At 37.9% G+C, this 21646-nt stretch overlaps 1 protein-coding gene across 1 annotated transcript in view; it reads right to left on the reverse strand.

Moving 5' to 3' along the window:
- Window positions 1-21646, reverse strand: part of plxnb2a.1 (plexin b2a, tandem duplicate 1) — a 245321-nt gene that overhangs the window by 74449 nt on the left and 149226 nt on the right. The window contains exon 4 of the mRNA XM_030149192.1: window positions 1352-1869. Coding sequence (XP_030005052.1) covers window positions 1352-1867 — 516 coding nt within the window. The 5' untranslated portion in view covers window positions 1868-1869. The remainder of the gene's footprint in view (window positions 1-1351; window positions 1870-21646) is intronic.

A 21646-nucleotide genomic window follows, 5' to 3' on the forward strand; every position in this document is an offset into this window, starting at 1 on the left:
CATCACGTGAAGACACATTTATGAAACGTTTATAACGTGTCACGCGACGACACATTCATGACACGTTTATGACACGTTTATGACGCGTCACGCGACGACACGTTTATGACCCGTTTATAACACGTCACGTCTATCCAGCAACAAATTAAATATTTTGCAAAGAAATACTACACTTTTAAAATGACTCAATCCCAAATCCTAGAATTAAAATATGTCATTTCTTTTTGTCATTTCTGTATATCAATTTGGGTAAGCAAACATTTCTACTGTTACTAATCCATCCATCCATTCTCTTCCGCTTATCCGGGGCCGGGCACTGTTATTAAACTCTATTTAATTTCAGTTTACATTAGTAAACTTGAATTTACTAAACAGAGATTAGCTTTAGAGCTCTGTTTGTATTTGTTTCACTATGCTTGTCTTTTCTCTTCCCACTCACTTGAATCCAAGGCAGATGAACATCCACCCTCAGCCCAATTTTCTTGAAAGTTTCTGATATTAAAAGGGATCGGTTGGGTTTTTCTCCACACTATTGTAAGCCCTTGACTTTACCTTGTTAAGTGCCTAAAAATGATTCTTTGCTGTGATTCGTTGCTGTATAAATAAACTGAAATGAAATGCTTGAAGTAGAGAATGACAGATGTTAAAGGAGTGATATTTTGCTTTTTTAAAATGGAATTACGCATTTTAAAACATTTCTCTGTGGTCTACATAAAATGTAAATGCTATGCTTGGGTCTGAATTCTTCATTAATTCAATTCCACAGGTCCATCTTCAACCCCATTTCTGAGTAATGACACCAGGAAGGTCATTTTGAGCGCCAGCCCTTTAAATGCATATGAACCACTTCATACCCTACCCCCTCCAGGTTGTTGGCTGTGCTGCTCTGTCCCATTCAACCAACAACTGAACATTTTAGGTAATCAGCTCAAAGTTTGGACATATTTTCAGTATGGACTACAACCGCTGCTGCTGACAAACAATTATGTCGTACTCTGAGAAATTAATCGGAAGTCTTGACCTTATATGAGCAAATAACTAGTTATAGACGTAACAAATTAAGAAGGAATTAAACGGGTTGTAGAAATCCCCTCGATTTCTGCCAAAATGAATATAAAGATAGCTTTGCCGCACCTGAAGGGTTCAAATTCAAACTTTTTGAACTACTAGGGTCCAAATACAAAAATAAATGTACCAAAGACTAATAAAAGTGGGTTTAGCAAAATATGACCCCTTTAAATTCAGTCTCGGATTCATTACAAAACTTTCAGTAAACCCTCACATATCACATCACAGACAGACACTGATGTAATAAATCAGACATATTCAATGTATGTGTTTGTTTCCTCACCAGGAACACAGTGAAGTTGTCTCTGTCTTTAGTAAAGAAGGACATCACTCCCACCACAGAGACACTCTCCTCTGCACTCGCCACATACGACTTCTCTCCTTTGGTGTCACTGAAGTACAGCAGCTGCTCCACATTGCTCAGGTTCCTCAGTGAGCAGATTCCCCTGAAGACGCTGCCGCACACCACCAGCATGTCTTTGGCGCTGTGGACCAACAGTAGCTTGTTGTGGTTGTCGGTGTCCACGGCCTCCTCGCAAGCATCAGTGACGGGCGGGGTACACTGCCGGTTGTCCCGTTTGGGGCCCGTCTCTGTGCGGGACTCCAACTCAAGGTTGGGGTTCAGCTGGTAGAGGCCGTTCACAGCGCCGATGTACAGCCGACCTGTACGAGGATCTGCCACCACGTTGTTGATCAAAGTGTCAGAGAGGAACTCTGCGTTTTTGGCATTCGAGCAGGTGAGGTAAACTGTTGCCAGGGTGATGAGGGCAAACTGGCATGGCCACCACGGCTCCATCATGTCTGGTGGAAAAACAGAAAAGGAAATGTTTTCATGAATCGTATTATTTAACTGTTTTACAATGACTGATCTCATTTTAGCGATAAAATGGTCTGTTATAATTAATTATTTAATGTGAATACATAATATAAAGCACATTGTGTTGGGTAAAAAAAATACTGAAAACAAACTGGGAATATGCTGGACAAAGTGAACAATTTTCCAAATTGCCAAGAAGGTTATGTCTTCAAGATGTATGTTTGTGAGTAAGATTGTGCAAAAACAGCTTCAGAGCGTTCAATGAAACTTAATGGAAAGTTACTTTTTTACTTTTCTTTCCAAGATGGGATTTTGACTTAACTTCAAGACACCATAGGTGTATTAGTTCTACTGAGTACCCTTCCATATTTTACTGCTATTAGCACCAAATTCACCACAATACTGTACATTTCACAAAAGAACTGCATTCTTTCAACTCAGTTATCCTCCAAAATCAAATGTCAGTTGTATATTTCTGTTTAGGTGTATTTAGGACAAAGCAGATTCACTTCTTTGCAAATCTAGGCTAAACCAGTCACTCTCCAACAGTATCTCCAGGTTTCATCCACAGACAGAGCTGCTGATCTTCCCATTTGAGTTAATATGTATATGCTGCCAAATGTCCAACTATTCCTTTAAGTGCTGCTTTGCTTTGTGTGCACGGTGAGTGAATTTGCTCAGAGGTTTTGCTGACAACTCATCAAATAGTTCCAGCCCTGAGCACAAGTAAAGTTTGTAATAATTCACAGTGTGCAAAATGTTTTGCGAGCATTATATACAAACCCAGTGAACTTGCATTCAGAGACAGAAACTGTTAGTGCTTGTCCTCTAAACAAAGCAAGATTTTAACAGCAGTCTGACATTGTACAGTACTGTCGGCCTCAGCACCAGCACCAGCACAAACTCAAGGAGAATAGCATGAACGCTGAGAGCAAAGAGAAGCAATAATGAGGGGCTTATCGTTACAGCCTCGAACATTCTTTACTCTAGGAAAACGAAGGAGCAAGAGAGGAAGAGGATAAGGTGGAGGTAGCAGCCTCAAAGTGAGAATTGCTGAGGTAGATTAGATTAGCAAAGACAAAAGAAGACAGGGCATGTATGTGTGTGAAAGAGAAAGACTGAGTGTTGCAATTAGCTACGTGACACACAGAGTTTCTCCTTCCATTAGTCTGGATGGGTGTGTTTAATTATAGCGTGGCCTGTGGCTGTAAAACAAGGCTCCGATGTTCAGTAATAACACCATTCTGGACCAACATTACTCAGCTTTAATCTGCTGTTTACCATCAGGTAATTCTCAGCTGATTTAGATGATCATCTGTTCCATATATATAATAGTGAGTGCATCAGAATAATGTTTTTGCTGCAGCCTCATTTCTTTCTCTTATGGCAGCGTCTGTTCAATAAATTAAAGTCCCTTCACTTATTTACAGTTCAATGTGTTCGTGTACGGGCATTTTACCAGACAATCACCGATTTCATAGCATCTATCAGACAGTTGTGATTGGTGGTCAATTGACTGGCGCCTCTCTTGTGTTTTTACTCCTTCCAAATTGAATTCACTTCAGTTCACCTCGTTGCAAAGGGATTTATTAGTGTGAAAAGACTTATCTCTCCCCCCACCTGCCTGCTTAAATTACCTATCCACAGATATACAGAGTCAGGGGTCTTAATGGCTGCGGCGCTGAGTTTTAGAGTTCACACATACCCACTTATAACACACACACAGAGGAAACACATTGTTTTATACAGACTGAGGATATGATTGTGGTGGTTTTAGTTCCCATGTCTATTTTATTTCACACCCTGTACTTCCAGCGCATGTATTTAAACTGGTTAAAGACACATCCTAAACGTACTGGAGTGAGATAACACTGACATAAATGCAAATTAGGCATGTTTTTGCAAGCTGGGTTGGCCTGGGTAAACTAAGTTGCGTAGTATAGTCAGAAGGTGGCGCTGGAGTCTCTGTTACACAAGACTATAAGAAATTAAGTAAAAGATACCATACAGGTGAAAGCTTTATCTGGTGACACACAGACTGACGTTTGCTTGATTATTTTCACTTGTTTGCTTATGAAACAACAATTTTCCTCCTGTAAAATTCTTATGTCATTATTAAGTCTAAAGCAGTGTTTCTCAACGGAGCAGTACCGCCCCCCTACGGGGTATTGGGAAAATGTCAGGGAGTCTTAAAAACGAGAAAACTGAGAGGGGGGCGCTAGTCACTGTTACTCATCACAATGTATAATATCAGAAAAACAAGCGCTTCTCCATTTTCTGTACCCCCGGTCTTTCACATGAAGGTCCACGGTACGTTCTGAGCTTCTGCGCATCCCCATGACAGGGGCAGCCAGAGACTCATGATGAGGCTAAATCACCCCCCTCCCCCGCAAAATAGGGGGTGTTTGTTCAGAAAAGGTTGAGAAAGGTCTAAAGGGTGCTTCAGAGCAATAACTGAAGCAACATAGTGATTAATTGTTTTAAACTGTTCTTTATTGACAGAACAAAACAATCAAATGCCAAACTGTAGCATTTTGCTAATCTTAGAAGAAGCCGCTCAGACATGACGCGACTCTAAACAACAAAGCGTTCTGGTCCTCTTCTTCTGTGTCGGTTATGTAAAGTAGTAGCTACACTGACAAACTGCTGCCCTCTACTGGTCCATGTATTTTGCAGATTGGGTTTCTACTATTTAGTGCAATCTAAACAACCAAATTACAGTGTCTTCCTTTGTCTTTGCTAATAAAGTCTACCTCAGTGATTCGCACTATGTGGCTGCCACCCCCATCTTATCCATCTCATCTGAACAAATAAACGATGAACATGAAAATTATGTGACAATAATTATCCTTATTGTCTTATCATCAAGCTCTAGATGAAAACACGGTTTTTATGACACTAAAGTGGAGATCTGACCTCTGAGGAATCTCCTCTTCATTCCTCTCTCATCTTTGCTTTGTGCTATGTGACTTCCCCCATCTGTTAAATTTCTTCTCCTAATCCTATGACACTGTAAAAACAGGATAAAGTGGCAGGTATTTTCACCTCCTCGGTCTGGTTGCCCCTCACAGGGCCTGTTATGGATATGCATCTGCACGATCAAAGAAAATTCAACTTTGCACACAGGTCTGCCTGTGCTCTCACTCTGCCAGCCATCTCACCTTTTCTCCTCTTTCTTTCTTGTCTCGTTTTCTCTCTTTTATCCTGCTTATGTTTGTGACACTTGCCTGGTGTCATCAGAGGAATAAACCAGGTGTCATACATGCTTCTGTGTCTGTGACGTCTGCTCTTCTTCTGCATCTGTGAGCAATGGTTTAACTTTATAGAAGCCGCTAGGAATTTCCATGACCGTTTAAGTGGAATATGATATTTTAACACAATTAAATCACTACAAAATTGAGTCATTTCATATATATAAGTCAAAGCTCTGAGTCAGTGCGTGGTAGGGAGCTTGAACAGAATTTTGGAATGAATGCAGACTGTAGGAATTTACATACAGAATTACAAATGTCTGAGTCTGTGTGTGTGAGATTACATTGGCAACCACAGCCAACACACATTTGGTACAACAGTGGAGCTATCACAGCAGGATGAAATGCAAATGTAATAATGAAAAAGTAGGGCCATCCTAAACACATACTGGAGAGAGAAAAGATATCTGTGACTCATTAAAACCCTGAGTGCATACTTGGTTAAAGTCTTAAGCGCTGACCCCTCTGCTAAAAACTTTCGAGTGAAACTAAATCCAGGAATGTCTGCCGAAGCTCCAGCCAGGGGAATAAAGCCTGACTGATTTTCTCTTTCTGTCTAACCTCTCCAAGCTTTTCTCCTTCCAACTTCTCTTTGTAATTCACATTGTTTCTCTCACTCTGTCTGCCTACATGTCTCTCTCCCTTTCCCTTTCTGTCTTTATATCCTCACCCGCAGGAGCAAATTCAAACAAAACTGGATTTCTGACACATGAGATCTCCGGGGACTACCCACATCTGAGACTCCATCTATGGTCCTGTCTGTCTGCCTGTTTCTTTGACTGTCATCCCGTCGGTCTACCCATCCACATACAGTATCTGTGTAGCTCTGACCTCGCTGACATTAGCATTTTAAACCTTTAAAAGTTCAGCAGGATTGCAAGGTGCAAGGTTTCAGTCAAGTCTGAGTACAAGCAGTTTTCCAAATACAAGCAAAAACACTGTTATACACAGAAAAGACATTCACAAGAGAACATATGAGATTTATAAAGGATTCCTGTTCAAAGACTCTTTGCACGACCAGTTATGGTTACAGGCATATATCCTTTAATGTTTCTGCTTTTATTTAACATTGAAATAAAAGGTTTTATAAAACTATTTCTCAGATGTGAGGATGTGAGGCTTTTCTCCATCGTCAATAAATGTGGGTTTGAAGTTTATGAAAATGAAATAACTGAACTACATGACCGTAGCTGTGGGATATTATAACTAGCATTTTCAAAATTTTAACATTTCTATTCACAGAACAATAAATCAATGATTCTGAAGAAATTATAAACTCCTCTTAGCTTTGCATTTGGCCTATTCACCATCACATTGGTTTTCACATTATGGATTTTACAGTTGAATGGACTGAACTATCTGATGATGTTAGATCTGTTAGATAGTTCTGCTAAGCTGCCATTCATTTTTAATGGCCTGTTTAACAGTGCAATAACAGTAATTTACATAGAGTGTTGCACTAACCTTTGGGTTTGTGGCATTAACGTTACTAGCACTATTTTAATCCATTTACAGTAACACTTTAGTGTCTTGGCTGCACTGAAGTGCTCAGGTTTAGTCACATTATGTTGCAGTGTTGATGTAACATGTTATTTTGCTGCTGTTGAAGAAATAACAACAAAAATTGCTATAAGATTGTGAACTGTAGGTCCAGAGTGTCAAAAGACTTTAAAGTAATTATAAAAACAAAGTGAAAAAGTGAAGCCAGAGTCCACATAAAATATAATGGGAACACAGCTGTATGTACAAGAAAATGTGGATAAGTTTTTACTGCATCTAAACATGGTTAGTATTGTAATAATGTTGGCTCAAGTAGTAGTAGTTTCTAGTCAAATAAAAAAAGCTGTCACACAGACTAAAGTCTCCAAAACTAGTGAGATGATATTTAGTGCAGACGTCCATGGTTATTATTTGGATTCATGGATTCTCCAACTTTGCCACCATTAGGTTTGTTGAAACTATTGTACGATTACCGTCATGGTTGCTGCTAAATATAATCAACAGGCAACACTGTTGAGGAGTCAAATCACTGACCTAAATGTGCATTTCCATTCTCTTCCTTTTTATTGTTGTAAATTTCTTCTTTATGGCTACATTTTTCTAAAAGTAATCAAAGCCGTAATGTGTTCTCATTCACATTCACGGCCACCACCAGGCGGCATTAGCCATTCATGACACTAGGCCAGAGGAACATTGAAGCTGATTGGCAGAGCCTGGAGGGGATACGAGTGCTATGATTGGCGGAGCCCAGGGGAAATTGACTTCTTATTGGTGGTAATGAAGGGGCCTGAAGGAGAGCATGGCTAAGACAAAGTAAGCATAAAACTAAAAGACCAAAGAGGATAGGACACACACACACACACAGCCGTTATACCTCATTTATCACCGGCACACACACTAATCTCTTCTACCAGTCCACAGCAGCAGTACATACCGCTGAGACACCAACAGAGGCCAAAAGAAGCAGAAATATTTTCGAGACATTCATGAGGAATACAATGGAATTTCACAGCAACACCTTTCAGCGTCATCAGTCTACATCCTTGACAACATACAAAATTAACTTTAAATCAACACCAACTACCTCCTCATGGAATAGTTTTTCTTATGATTTATGAATCAAGGGAATAAAAAACAACTGCTTTTTCCTGGCATGGTTTGCATCCATTTGTCATTTCATGCCAATGTGGGTATAAATACAGATAGGTTTAAAGATATCTGTGTGCTTTGAACAAAACAATGGCTAAATCAATTCCAATTTGCTCCATTTTCAGTAATCAACTAAACTGCCTGCTCCATTTCCCAGATAATTATGTTTCACGAGACCAAGCTTAAGTTACAACACAAGAAACAGGTAAATATAGGGTTATTTTAAATGACTGTAGAATGTAAAAGTATATTTTCACAGACATCTTATTTGGTCTCCAGATGTGAGTCTGGCCTGATCGTAACTACGGCACTGACAAACTTCTGTGGTCATGTTTAAGTCACTGGCAGCACTTCAGTAGGGTTAAGGAAAAATATCAGATAATGGGGGGAATTTATATGTAACTCACCAGTCCTATTAATATTAAAGCTTAAGGTTATGCATAATTTAAGGGCGTGGTGCGTTTTAGTGACTGACAGGTCATCTGTGTCTGCCATGTGAGCTTTGATTGACAGCTCACTCTAGAATATATTTATTGAATAAAACATTTTCTAGACAAACATCTTCACTCAACTTTTGGTTTAAAAGTTACACTTAAAAGACAAAAGATTTCGTGACACAAATGTTTCTTGAAGTTTATTGGCCTGTTAACATAAGTGAACTCTGACCCCACACAGCTGTTAACATGTAAAGAGAAGCTGAAATTAATTACTAGGGTTAACAGTGTTGAGCCTTATTTGTGTGGGACTGATAATAATGGTAATCCAATCCATATTTGTAAAGCACTTTGAAACAATAATATATGAAACAACGGCTTTCAATCATAGATGATATACTCGTCATGGAACATCTTACATATAAACTGAAGTTGAAAGAAAATCTCTTTATGAAAAACTGGGGAAAATGGCTGAAATTCAGGAACAAATGTATCTTATAAGAGACCTAAACATATTGTGACACCAACACAGGCTGTTCTTTTCATTTGTTTGTTTTTCTGTTCTTTTGTTTCTTTTCCTGCTCCTCAACCTGATGAGATTATATTGTACTGATAAAAATGAAAAATAAATGATAATTGTAAAAAAAAAAAAAAAAAAAAGATCCTGTGCAAATTTGCCATATCTGTAATTTGTTGAGTAAAAATTACACTGCAAAATATCCTATTTCAGTTAAAATAGAGTCCTATGACAATACTAGTCCTGTGTGAATTGACTTCTCTGTGACTGGGTGGAACTTTTTCATTTATAGCATTTATTTATCCTATTTACAAGTAAAGGACTATGGAGGCAAGTTGATGATGATTTTAAAAGTGTTCTGGGTGGAAATCCAGGAGGATCATGTTGCAATATAAAATAGATATTCACTGAAAAAGCAAACTTCTCAAAGGGTCACGAGATGGATGAGATGGATGACAGCTATAGTAAGGAACATCTTTCTATCTGTAAATACTGAGCCCCTTCTGGACTTCAGAACCAGGAATAATGAATGTCAGTAGATTCCAATAAAAACTTTGCTCATCCCATTTGAATGTACGTCATGAACTACAGTCATGGGAAATTCCTTTTCATGTTACCTGAGGTCCACAGGTAATACTAGTCCTGTTAAGTCAGTTTAGTGTGTTCAGTAAGTTAGAGATAGCCTGGTCAGTTTCACCCTGTCACAAACATATGAAGACTTCTAGCTCCAAAAATCCAAATTGATAGGTTTCAAAGGGGCACAAAGCAATGGGTGACATGACAGTGATTATATACAACATGTTTTTAAATTCTAATTTTATTCATATGATGGTGTGTACAAGAGGAAGAAACTGCTCACTCTACGTATATAAAAAGATTATACTCTTTTAAATAGTACTGCAGTGTTTTTCAACCTTGGGGTCGGGACCCCATGTGGGGTCGCCTGGAATTCAAATGGAGTCTCCTGAAATTTCTAGTAATTGATAAAAATAAAAACTTACTAAAAATATATGGTGAGTTGTGAGAGACAATCCCAATCCATAAAAGACATGACAAATTCTGAAGCTGAAACTGAAGCACTGTGGTACTGTTTATCTTTCAAATGTTCATTGTGGTCAGTTTCAGATGCTGCAGCTCTTTCATAATTCATAGTTTGAGTTATTGTTTGTTCAGTATTAATTGTCAGCCTTGTAAATCCAAGTTGGACTGACTGTACATATCCTGACCAAGGAAAATAAAATTCTCACTTCGTGCAGTAATCTACACCTGGCTTTTCTGCCTCCGTCCATAATAATATACATTATATAGACTAAATGTCATCTAAAATTAACATTTATTTGCAACATAGTATAGTAAAATATTACATGAACAAAAACATATTAATTTTAGCAAAAAAAAAAGCTTCTGTTTTGAATGTCTGGGGTCGCCAGGAATTTGTGATGTTAAAATGGGGTCACAAGTCAAAAAAGATTGGGAACCACTGTAGTATTATATTGTTTAAATGGAGAAACAAAACACAAAACAAAACAATGAGATAGCCTGTTACCACTGCCTACATGCACTTATTCGACAACACCAGCAAAAAGGGAGCGGAAGTTGTTATTTACCAAATGCATAAATGTCTTTCATATGATCAGTTTACATCTAAAAAAGAAAAACAATAATATAAGAGACCTGGAAATGGCTGTAAAAATTGTCAGAAACATTTATTGACCCTCTCACAATTTATAGAAAATGTTTGGTGTAAACTGAGATGTAATGGTTTGTCATTTAAAATAAATAAATAAATAAATAAATAAATAAAAAAGTGTGGACAACACATCACAATATATTAAACTGCACCCACTGTATCATGAATGGACTAAACCACGAGGAGTTGAATAAAGCAGCTGTGATGGATGCTAAACTGCCAGCCCCTTCTAGATAGTGGTATAACACAGTGGAAATAAGAGCCTTTAATAACTGGACATCCAAGAAGGGGATTAGGCTGGATGACAGGAGGACTGAGAGGTTAGTATTATTGAGTACTGTGCACACATCTCTGTTAAGTACCACTTGGTACCATCTCAGCAGGGCACAGACACACTGGGCAGAAACAAACAGAGCAGGACAGAGTGAAGACAAGGGCACACTGTCAGCCCAGAGAAAGGCCCGACTGTGAGGACACTCACACAAACCAGACAATAAGTGGAAATACAGGAAACAAGACTTTAAAATGACCGTCTCATTAGGCGGTTCACTGCAAATGAACACTATTCATCTGTAAACACTCAAATGTAACTGGAATGAGGCTGCAGAAGCTGATATTTTAACATTTACACAAAGACAATGGCACTTGAATAGATGTAATACAACCCTTGTTTAATTTTTTTTACGGCTGGCAGCAAAAATAAAAAACATACTGATGGTTTATTGGTTTTATCCCATAACATATAAAGTGTAAGTACATGTGCCAAACTAACAGCAGTATCCAAACAACCTGAAACATTTCACAGGCTTCATGTTCATCAAAGTTGTAAAAGAGCAGTAATGTAATTTATAATCTTGGGGCCCTTCAACATAGTGTGTGAATCTCAACAGCTCCACAGGCTGAAGCCGGTGGACTGGAGGGAGACTGGGTTTTTGGATTTGTCCTTAATTCAGATACGACTGCAGAGTTAACAGATGTAAAGACTTTAGAAGACAGGATGATATCAGAAAAAAAACTGTTTGAACAACTTTTAATGTGAGTTTCTGAAAAAAGTGTGTGAAACATCAGGATGTAGAGCATAATGTGTGAAAATATACAGACCCATATGGCAGCTAGAATGTAGTTTGTTAATTTAAATTACCACATGTTCCAGATCTGCTGCTAATTAGTTGAATGGGTTTGATTTTCTATAAATATATTGAATTTAAAAGTCTTGAAATGCGTCACTGAAGAGCAGAAAACTCTAACTGCAATTTACCACAGAATCATAAGTTGTGTAAGAAAAGAAAACAAAATGCTCTCCAGTCTTTTGACAAGTTTGCGGTACGTGCAAATTTATTTTCATAGCGCATAAAAATGAACTGAAATTCACTGACTGTGCAAAGTAGGAAATCAATCTTCTTAAATAAATATGGTTTTACATCAGTGCAGTAAAACTTTTTAACGAAGCTAAACACAGAAGTTCAGAGACCAAGACAAAAGAGACCTCATTTCATGGCGGTAAACTCACACGCAGATTAATTCTGTGTTATGCAAATGTAATTTAGTGGCTTTGTCCTTTGCGTTGGAGTGAGCGATTAACAAGCGCTTTCGATCCTGCTATACACCTCCCATTAACCTGACAATGACACACACTGTGTCCTTGTACATATGTTTCTCTGCATACCAACCTGTCTCCTGCCTTAATTATCTCTCATCTGAGCCGCAACATTCAAAATCAACACACTGCTTTGCGCTGTCAGACTTTCCACCGTAGCAATTAAAGCATGTTGGTGTCGTACAGCAGTGATGACTTGTTCCCCATCTAGTTTGCACCCACAAGGGAATAATGTTCAAAGCATCCAGACAGCTCACAGCATCTCATTTAAATACCTTCATATGACAAGTTTTCTGTGAACTTCAATCAGACGTTAAGTTGTTGTTTTTGGGGCAAACCTGGACAAAGACGAGTTTCTTTATCTTTAATTACTCTATCTTTCATTAACTTTGACTCGGCTCCTCACATCATTACCACTACAGAAGCATCTACCAGGTGACACAACCCTGACTGTTGGACTCCAGATACTGTGACTTAACAAATGATGTGCTAGGTGTTAGAAATAGGGTCTAAGCAATAACAAAATATTCACTATGTTTCAATCCACAGACTGAGACCCATATTAGATGTTTAAAAAAATAACTTGCCATGCATACCAAAATGCCAATGTTCTACTTGCATCATCTCTTATACCTGAGCACAAACTAAATATCAACACACTGCCTTTGCACTGTCATATTTTAGACCAAAGTAATTAAAGCACTGGTCCTCAGTTGCAGTTAAGCACTAAAAGAACAAAGACATGCGCATCCCTGTTGCACATCTGTTTTTCGCAAGATAAAAGAAGTCTGAAGAAGAATTATGGAGTTATAGTCATGTATAATCCATACTGCAGAGCTGACAGAACCCGACTGTACAATGAGCTATGAAATTATGTAACCATAGGTGTGATTTCCATGGGTCTGCTGTGTGGAAATTACAATCATCGTTCAAAAAATCGACAACTAAAAGTGTGTAAATACTGTACTTTACTCTCTTTGTGCATTTTACCACTTTGTTTAATTAAAACTAAAAACATGAACAATCTGGTAAGAAGAATGACCTTATTACTGAGGCTGTGGAAGTGACTAATGTAAACTGAGCTGAGTTTATGCTGCAGCGTTTTACAGCGACAGTGGTGTATGTTCACTGTTCAGACATGTGTTAACATATTGCTGAGAGATCAATTCATATTTGGAAATTCAGCAAGCAATCGGTTTTTATAGATTTTGTTAAAGATCCAAATAACCATCAATCCATGAGATGGAAACAGCTTACAAAGCAACATTTACCACAGGGGTGTCAAACTTATTTCGTTCAGAGGCCAAATTCAGCTAAATTTGATCTGAAATAGGCCGCACCAGTAAAATAATAACATAATAATTTATAAATAATGCAACTCCAAAATTTTCTCTGTTTTATTGTGAAAAAAGTATAATTAAACTATGACAATGTTTGCATCTACAAACCAGCCTTTCAAACAATGTGAATAACATGAACAAACTGAAACAAATAAAGTGTAATTTTAACACTATTATGCTTCAGTTTATCATTTCCACATGTTCATTACAACTTAACAGTGGATCTACAAATACACAAAACATTTAATAACAGACAGAAGATTCTTAAAATTGTACTTACTTCTCTTAAAACATTTCAGGTTATTCACATTTTTTGTAAAATTATACTTGTTTTAGTATATACATGAAAATATTTACATTTACAAAGAGGGAAATTTGGAGTTGTGAGTATTTATAGATTATTATAATAGTATTTTACTGGTCTGACCCACTTGAGATTGAACTGGTCTGAATGTGGAACCTGAACTAAAATAATTGTCAATATCTTAGTGTAAATTTTGCAATTTTGCATTTCACAACTTCATCCAAAGGGCCGGACTGGACCCTTTAGCTGGCCAGATTTGGCCCCCGGGCCGCATGTTTGACACCTGTGATTCACCACATACATGATGACCCTCCTTTGTTTCTCATGTTTAGCTTTTCTTTTTCTGAATGGTTGTTAAGTCTGGTATTAGTGCTGTAAGTATTTATCTCTTTCAGCTGAATTATCTACTTTGGTTCAATGGTCAAGTGTATGCAATGCTAAAGGTATGAACAAGTACTGAATCTTCATTTTCCATTTCAGAATCAGAATCAGCTTTATTGGCTGTGAACACATACAAGGAATGTGGCTTCAGTTTTTCTTTGAACACATTTCAACATGAACCCAAAACAACATGAACCCAATCACACTTGAACATATTGACCTAACATTGACAAATATTCAACTAGAGAAAAGGGCAACAATGGGATGAGATTTACAATGGATTTGTAATACGTCCAGAGTGCAAATTGGAGTTTTATACTGTGAGTGAATATGTACAGGGATCCGGTCTATTAAAAATATGTTTATGTATTACTGTAGTGAAATTGGTCAGAGTATTTTACATAATGCAAATAGTAGGAATTTTTATACAGAGTGCAAAAAATGTGAATGGACCCTTATTTCATAATGGCTTTCAAGCAAATATCTCTTGTAATTTCATTAAATCAGAAACCTTAAGCAAAAAGTGCAATTAGACTACAACCATTAACACTATTTAATTAATAAGCTCTTTGTACAGTGACAGAAGCACCACCTACTGTTTACGCTGGGCCTGTTCTTTACTCATAACAGGAATGTGGAGGTTCATTGATTCATATTTTCTTTTGTAAGTCTACCCTGCATTTGGATATAAACCTGACTCGTGTATTTTCCCAACCTAACTTCCCTGAAGGATTTAAATCTTTCTGGCAAATACACATGAACCCAATCTTCCTTCACAGTCTGCACCACCACCCCTCCCTGATTTCAGATACTCAATCCGAGCGTTGTGCTCATTACCTAAAGTGACCACATTATCAGTTCATTCAAAGGAGACAGGGATAATTGCCGTGTGATAAAAAAGATTTCATTAACAGCCTAACTTCCTGAATGGGAAATTTAAGATATAATCTTTTCAAGAAAAACCAGGAGGTATTTGGAGAATTGGATTATATGTCACCTTGTAATCAGACTAATCAGTCACAGTCTAAAGGGCAGCTTATAGCAAGAGGCGGCACAAATTAAAAAACCATGTCATGTGTTGGTCTGCAGCTTTATTACTGTATAGTTCCTTTTCTTTTTGGCCCTTTTTGAAGTAGCTGCTTTTTAATTTGCAATTCATCAAGTTTTTGAATTGGGCTAAATGTTCTAATGTGTTAACATTTCATTGTATTATAACAATAAAACTGTTCGAGTTCTTCATCTTCACTGTAGTCATGTTGTTCAAATACATGTAGCAGAAAAAGAAGTATAATAAATCCCTCTGAAATGTGATGAAACAGTAGCATTAAACATGATGACTTGACTACTTCTGCACACTAACTCTGCTTTATTACTTTTCATCAATGGTCTGGTGTCTGATGCTGTATTATAGCTGCAGACAGGGGTGGCAGCCTCTGTGAATACATCTCCTGCTGTCCAGTCATTATTTCTGGACACAATCCAGCAGATTTACAGCTTTTCTTCACACAGGGAAAATTAAACTTCTGTCTCATCTATAGAGAGTGAAACGGAGAAACGGACCGAGAACTGGATGTGAAAGCACTATATTAAAACTGCTTGTCTCTCTAAAGTCGTATCAAAAAATAATTAGCACTGACTGTGCATATGGATGTCTGCCAAAACCTGAAACAGTGTGAGAGTGGCCGTAACTCTGTTGTAATATTTAGATGCTTTCTTTCTCTCTCATCATGTATTTTTACCAAGTTTCACCAAAGGTTTGCAAACTTACGGGTCCTTTCAACCTCAACTGGCCAGGCCGACTAACATTTAAACACATGCTTATGCATAAACAGAAAGAAAGCATAAGACAGAGCAGAGGCAGCTATACCAGCTCGGAATTAACAAGGCAGCCACTGTTCCTGCTGTGGCTGATGTGTGTGCAAGTAAAAATATGTGTGTGAGAGCAAAAAGACAGAAAAAGAGAGAGGGGGGAATTGTTCTTTGCAGCCAGAAGACAAAGATATAGCCTTCATTCCTGCTCAGATTAAAGGATTTAGAGCAAGAAGCCTTATTACAGGCCCAAAGAAAGAGAACGAGGGAGAGCTTTCCCTCCTTTTCCTTCTGTTCTAGGCTGATTAAAACACAGATAACTCTCCCTCCCAGGCAGAAAGCTGCTGGAAGCCAACTCCACACACACACACTCACACTAAAACACACACACTGACTCATTAAAACCAGACGCAACGATGGATTTTCTGAATATTGGAGAATTTTGACCTGTTGGACAACCGAACCTCTCATGTTCAGTCTCACCGAGTTATCAGCACTGAAAGAAGCCCAGAAGGTTTAGTGTGTGTGTCAGTGTGTGTTGAAGTTTCCTAACGCGACTACATATCAGGGTGTGAGACACGTGAAGCTTTTTATGAACATTATCCCTAGAGCCTTAAAAATAGAGACCTCAGAATTCAAACAAAAACGTATCAGATTCAATGAGGATTAAAGACGTATGAAGCCGTAAGTAGGCTAAATAACAAAGGGTAATGGTCAGCAGCACCTGTAGTAGCACAAGTACTGCACATAATCACATACTCAGACACTGAAATGCACAATGGCAAATGTTCAGTTCATTCATTCACTCATTTTCCACTGTTCATCAATTACGGTTACATGTGTGACTGTATCATTGGTTCTTTAGTGGAGAAGTGCAGATTAAAATCCATAGTTTACGTTCCTGTTGACAGTTGACATGGGACACTATCATATTACCTTATTACAGAAAAACTGGGTATTTACTGAATCAACTCATAAAGTCTGCAGAATCAGAAGTGGCTTTATTCGCCAAGGACGTAAATTCTTTGCCGGCAGTTGTTTTCTCTCTAGTATAAGATAAATACAAAATGTAAGAAAAGTAAAATAAGAAAAACTACATATACATGAAAACAAAGGTAACTACTAATATACAATAATAGTGCTGCAGGGAAAAAGTTGAAAAACATTAATCAAAATATAATAGAAATTGAAATATGGTTTTATGTTTGTGCTATAAAAATTTCCCAGAAAAAAAAAAAAAAAAATCCTAATGAAAACATCATGATCAAATATCCTCATAGTTGTTCATAATACTTCAGTGAAAATGAAACACTTCCTTTCTTCAGGCTGCCTATTAGTATCATATTTAACCTTAAATTGAAGCTTAAAAATCAGTACTTGCCTCAAAAACTTCATACTCAATTCATGTCCATTCATGTTGTAATCCTATAAGCATTTAAGTGCATGAAAGTCCAAAATACTTGATTTTCATTGTATGTTTGAATAGAACGTGCAAAGGCCTCGGCCCTTTCTGTGTAAAGTTTTGCATGTTCTTCTCATGCCATGTTGGTTTCCTTGACTATCAATAACATATGCTATGTTCAACCTCCTGCCACTGCCCTTGACCACGGTACCGGCGTAGATCTGGAGCTGGTCCCCAGGTGCCTTCAGTGGCAGCCCACTGCTCCTTATTGATGTGCTAGAATGGGTGAAACGGAGAGGATGAACGTCCCTAGTGGGACAATGAAAGTGAACTTTATTTTCGAAGTTAATGCATCTACAGAATAGTTTATGAGCTTGTGTACTTTTACATTGAATAATCTGAGGCATTTAAGCAGGTCTTTAGTTTTTTTTTTGTTTGTTTGTTTTACAATAAAATCTTTTCATAGCAGCAAAAAATACATTTTAATAAATGCTCCCTTCACGTACTTCCACACAGTTCTGAATCCATTTTCTTATCATTGAACCACTTTTTCCAAACAATTCTTAAGGTTTTTTTTTTCTGTTAGAGTAACTGAATAATTTCCTCTTGCCCTGCTGCACAAAGGATGTACTTTAGTAGGAGGATAACATCTGTTTTGTACATTTACATATTCAACAAAACTTCTACTTTCTTCACTTTAAAACTTTGAAAACTGAAGTCGAGCCTCCTTGTTTTACTCATAATATATCAGTCCTCTCCATGTGTCACATCAGACGTAGTTGTATATTTTTCCATGCTGTGTAGTACTTCTCAGTAAGCTAACAAAGCTGTATTCCCCTTGAGCAAAGCTTTGCTGCGGTTCAACTCGAAAAAGTATGAGCCTTTCAAAGCAGCTTTCCCAGCACACTGCAGCCTTTATGCTCATTGCCAAACTGCTGATCACATCTCATTTCTTCTGGGTGACTGTTCATATCTATTTTAGGCTGTAATCCATACCCAACACCTACATGAACTGATAGAGATGTCACACCAAATTAGAGACATTACGTTCACATTTGTTTCCAGCTTGTTCTGGTTACAATTTGGTGCATCTCCGAATTCTAGTCAAGTCAGATTTTGCTCAATTTTCTGGGTAAAATGAATCGACGTGTACACAAGAGGAAGATTATGTAGCAACATTGACTCTTTAATTTTTTTCCTCTGAAAATGTTCAAGTATGATTAACTTCACATTCAGAAGCATTTGCTATTGACAAACCCTTCTACAACCATTTCCAAAGCTAATATAAACAGATTATATGTGTAGCAGAACTATAAGTACACCTTTTAATTAGGTGTGATGTGAAAATAGAAAGGAAGTGGTAGAGACAGACTGTAGAACAACAACAACAACAAACAACAGAGGCATGAATTATGGAGCAGGAAATGCAGCTCAGTGTGAAGCAGATGCTCCTGATGTTCAGTCCACTCAGTGCACAGCTGGTTGTGTCTGAGTGTTTTGGAGAGCTGCAGCACTTGGCAGCCCTGAATGAACGAGCCAGAACAGCACTGTTCTACATTCCTACTGCATGTCTGTCCATCCACATACACCACCTTATCGACACATAACACCCGCTGTCTGCAAAATTGATACTCAGAGTCCAAACTGTGAAGTCAGAAAGTGATGTTCATTTACACCAAACTATGGAATTTTGAAGGTAAGTAAGAGTAGAGTCAGTAGTGATATCGAACCAAATAAAGAATGTCTGCAAAGAATTCCTCTTGGATCAAATCAACCTGACTGTTTCCACACTAATAATCAGTAGCCACTTTTACACAGAGATCCCAGAAAAAAGGTGAGATGGTGATCCCACCTTTTTGCCACCAGTGACTGATCTCCACAGCCAAGCCAAAGGAGTAACAGAGGTGAGACAGGCTGGACTTTTACACAGCAGACTTTCGTTCCGGAATCAAAGGGGCGGTGACACAGCACAGCGTATAGTGTGACGTATAACTTGCGGGTCGGAAATACCCCGAGCATAGCGATGTTATCTCTAAAAACAACAATGGAGGATGAACAGAGCACAGCAATTTTAGCAGTGCAGATATTAAGTTTAATTCAAACTCAAACCAAGCTTCTGAGCATCCTTTACAGTCTCCCCAGTTTGACATCTTTCTGGTTGCGTTGACATGTTTGTTTACTGTACATGACCCACGCTTCTTTTTAAATCCCCCCGGCACAGGGGCCACACACGCAATGCCAACATGCAGTAATCAAAACGTCACACCTTGGTTGCAGAACATGAGGTGTTCCTTTTACATAGCGTTCTGGAATCATGATTCCACCTTTATCACAGCTCTGTTACTACCTCCAGAGGTGTGACAGAGCCATTACAGAGGTGGGACCAAATTATCCACCATTTCATTTACACAGACATCATTGCAGAACAAAGGTGAAATATTCCCGGAACAGTAGTGCTGTGTAAAAGGGGTTACTGTGTTTAGAGGAAACTGGGGTCTTGGTCCAATGTTTTGGCTTAGATTATGATGCAAGGATCTCAGGCTTTCGACAGAATGGATTTTGCATTGGTTGCATCATCCTAACGTGGCCTTAACTGTCTCAGTGATGTATGTTCATGTCAATGTCCACTGTTGCAGGACTTAAACTTGACTTGTAACACTAGTGATTGTAGTTCACCTCATATATTGCCTTTATCATGCAAGACTTAGCAACAGAAACAACCACTTGACATGTACATTGATGATTAGCTGATTAAGAAATTTTGACTGTGTATTGAAGGTGAACAGTATATTGTTTTTCAGTGTGTTCTATAAGCCAACAACAGAGACAGTCTTTAATAAACATAGTATGTACAGTTTATTGACTGAATTAACATTTATTGCACCTAATGTCATTAATTAATAAAATGTCATCCATAAATCTAATGTTTAGTGAAAACTACTATCCTGAACCTTACACAGATGAAAATATATCTTTCAAACAGTATAGGGCTTGACAATGTACTCCATACCATTATGACCAATGACAGGAAAAGTAGTAATAATATTGATAATTTCATTACAATGGTACCTGTTACTAGGTTGGATATACAGGGTGACACAAAAAAACGGGAACTTTTTAACAATCCAATAAAACCAAGAGTGATGGAAGAAAAATATTTTATTCATAGTAATTGAAACCTTAAACCATGCCATTTAAGAAACAATGATGGAATTTTCATTTTTTCAAAAATTACTTCCTGTAGATGGCGTCCTCCTGTACGAATGCATTCTTGAAATCTGCTGTTGAGATTCCTCACTGACCGCTGCAACATCTCAGCTGGGATACTGTGAATTTCATCCTGAATTCTCTGTTTTAACTCATCCAGAGTTCTTGGTCGAGTCGTGTACACTTTACTCTTGAGATAGCTGCCAATGGTTACTAAAATGGGGGTGTGTTTACTTGCTCAAGGTCACTGTCTCGCAGTGCTGCCACTTGCTCATGTCTGCCAATACCCACTTCAAAAATTCCCGTTTTTTTGGCGGCTGTGCGAGAATTGTTCGGTAACCATGTGATCTCAAGATTCGGTAACATTCCCTGGCCCCCTAGATCGCCAGATTTGTCCGTTTGTGATTTTTTCTTGTGGGGCTATCTCAAGAGTAAAGTGTAGTACACGACTCGACCAAGAACTCTGGATGAGTTAAAACAGAGAATTCAGGATGAAATTGACAGTATCCCAGCTGAGATGTTGCAGCGGTCAATGAGGAATCTCAACAGCAGATTTCAAGAATGCATTCGTACAGGAGGACGCCATCTACAGGAAGTAATTTTTGAAAAAATGAAAATTCCATCATTGTTTCTTAAATGGCATGGTTTAAGGTTTCAATTACTATGAATAAAATATTTTTCTTCCATCACTCTTGGTTTTATTGGATTGTTAAAAAGTTCCCGTTTTTTTGTGTCACCCTGTATTAGGCAGTAAGTGAACATTTAGTCCTCAAAGCTGATGTGTTGAAAGCAGAAAAAGGATCAACATAGGGAACTGAGTGCAGGTCTTTTTGGGGAATCATCAGAATTTCTTAAGTTCTACTCCATAAATGCCTGTAGTGTATCCAATGGTTCAATAAATCAATCATTAAGGAATATTACATATTTTTTTCATGAAGTACATAAACAATACTTAGCTTTTATTCTTATAGACCTTTTTGAAAGAGAAATTCAGGTTCTCAGGAAAATCGCTGCTTATCAGTTTATTAATAATCGATCAATAAGGTCAACCAACTAATGATTAATGGATTAATAGATAATTTGCATCCCTACTGGAAATAAGCAACAAGATCTAGAGACGTTCTGATCCAATGATTTGACCACCACAATTTTTCCCAAGTTGCTCAGATCCATTTCTAAC

Source organism: Sphaeramia orbicularis, chromosome 12 (genome assembly GCF_902148855.1).
Source record: "Sphaeramia orbicularis chromosome 12, fSphaOr1.1, whole genome shotgun sequence".
Taxonomy (NCBI): Eukaryota; Metazoa; Chordata; class Actinopteri; order Kurtiformes; family Apogonidae; genus Sphaeramia; species Sphaeramia orbicularis.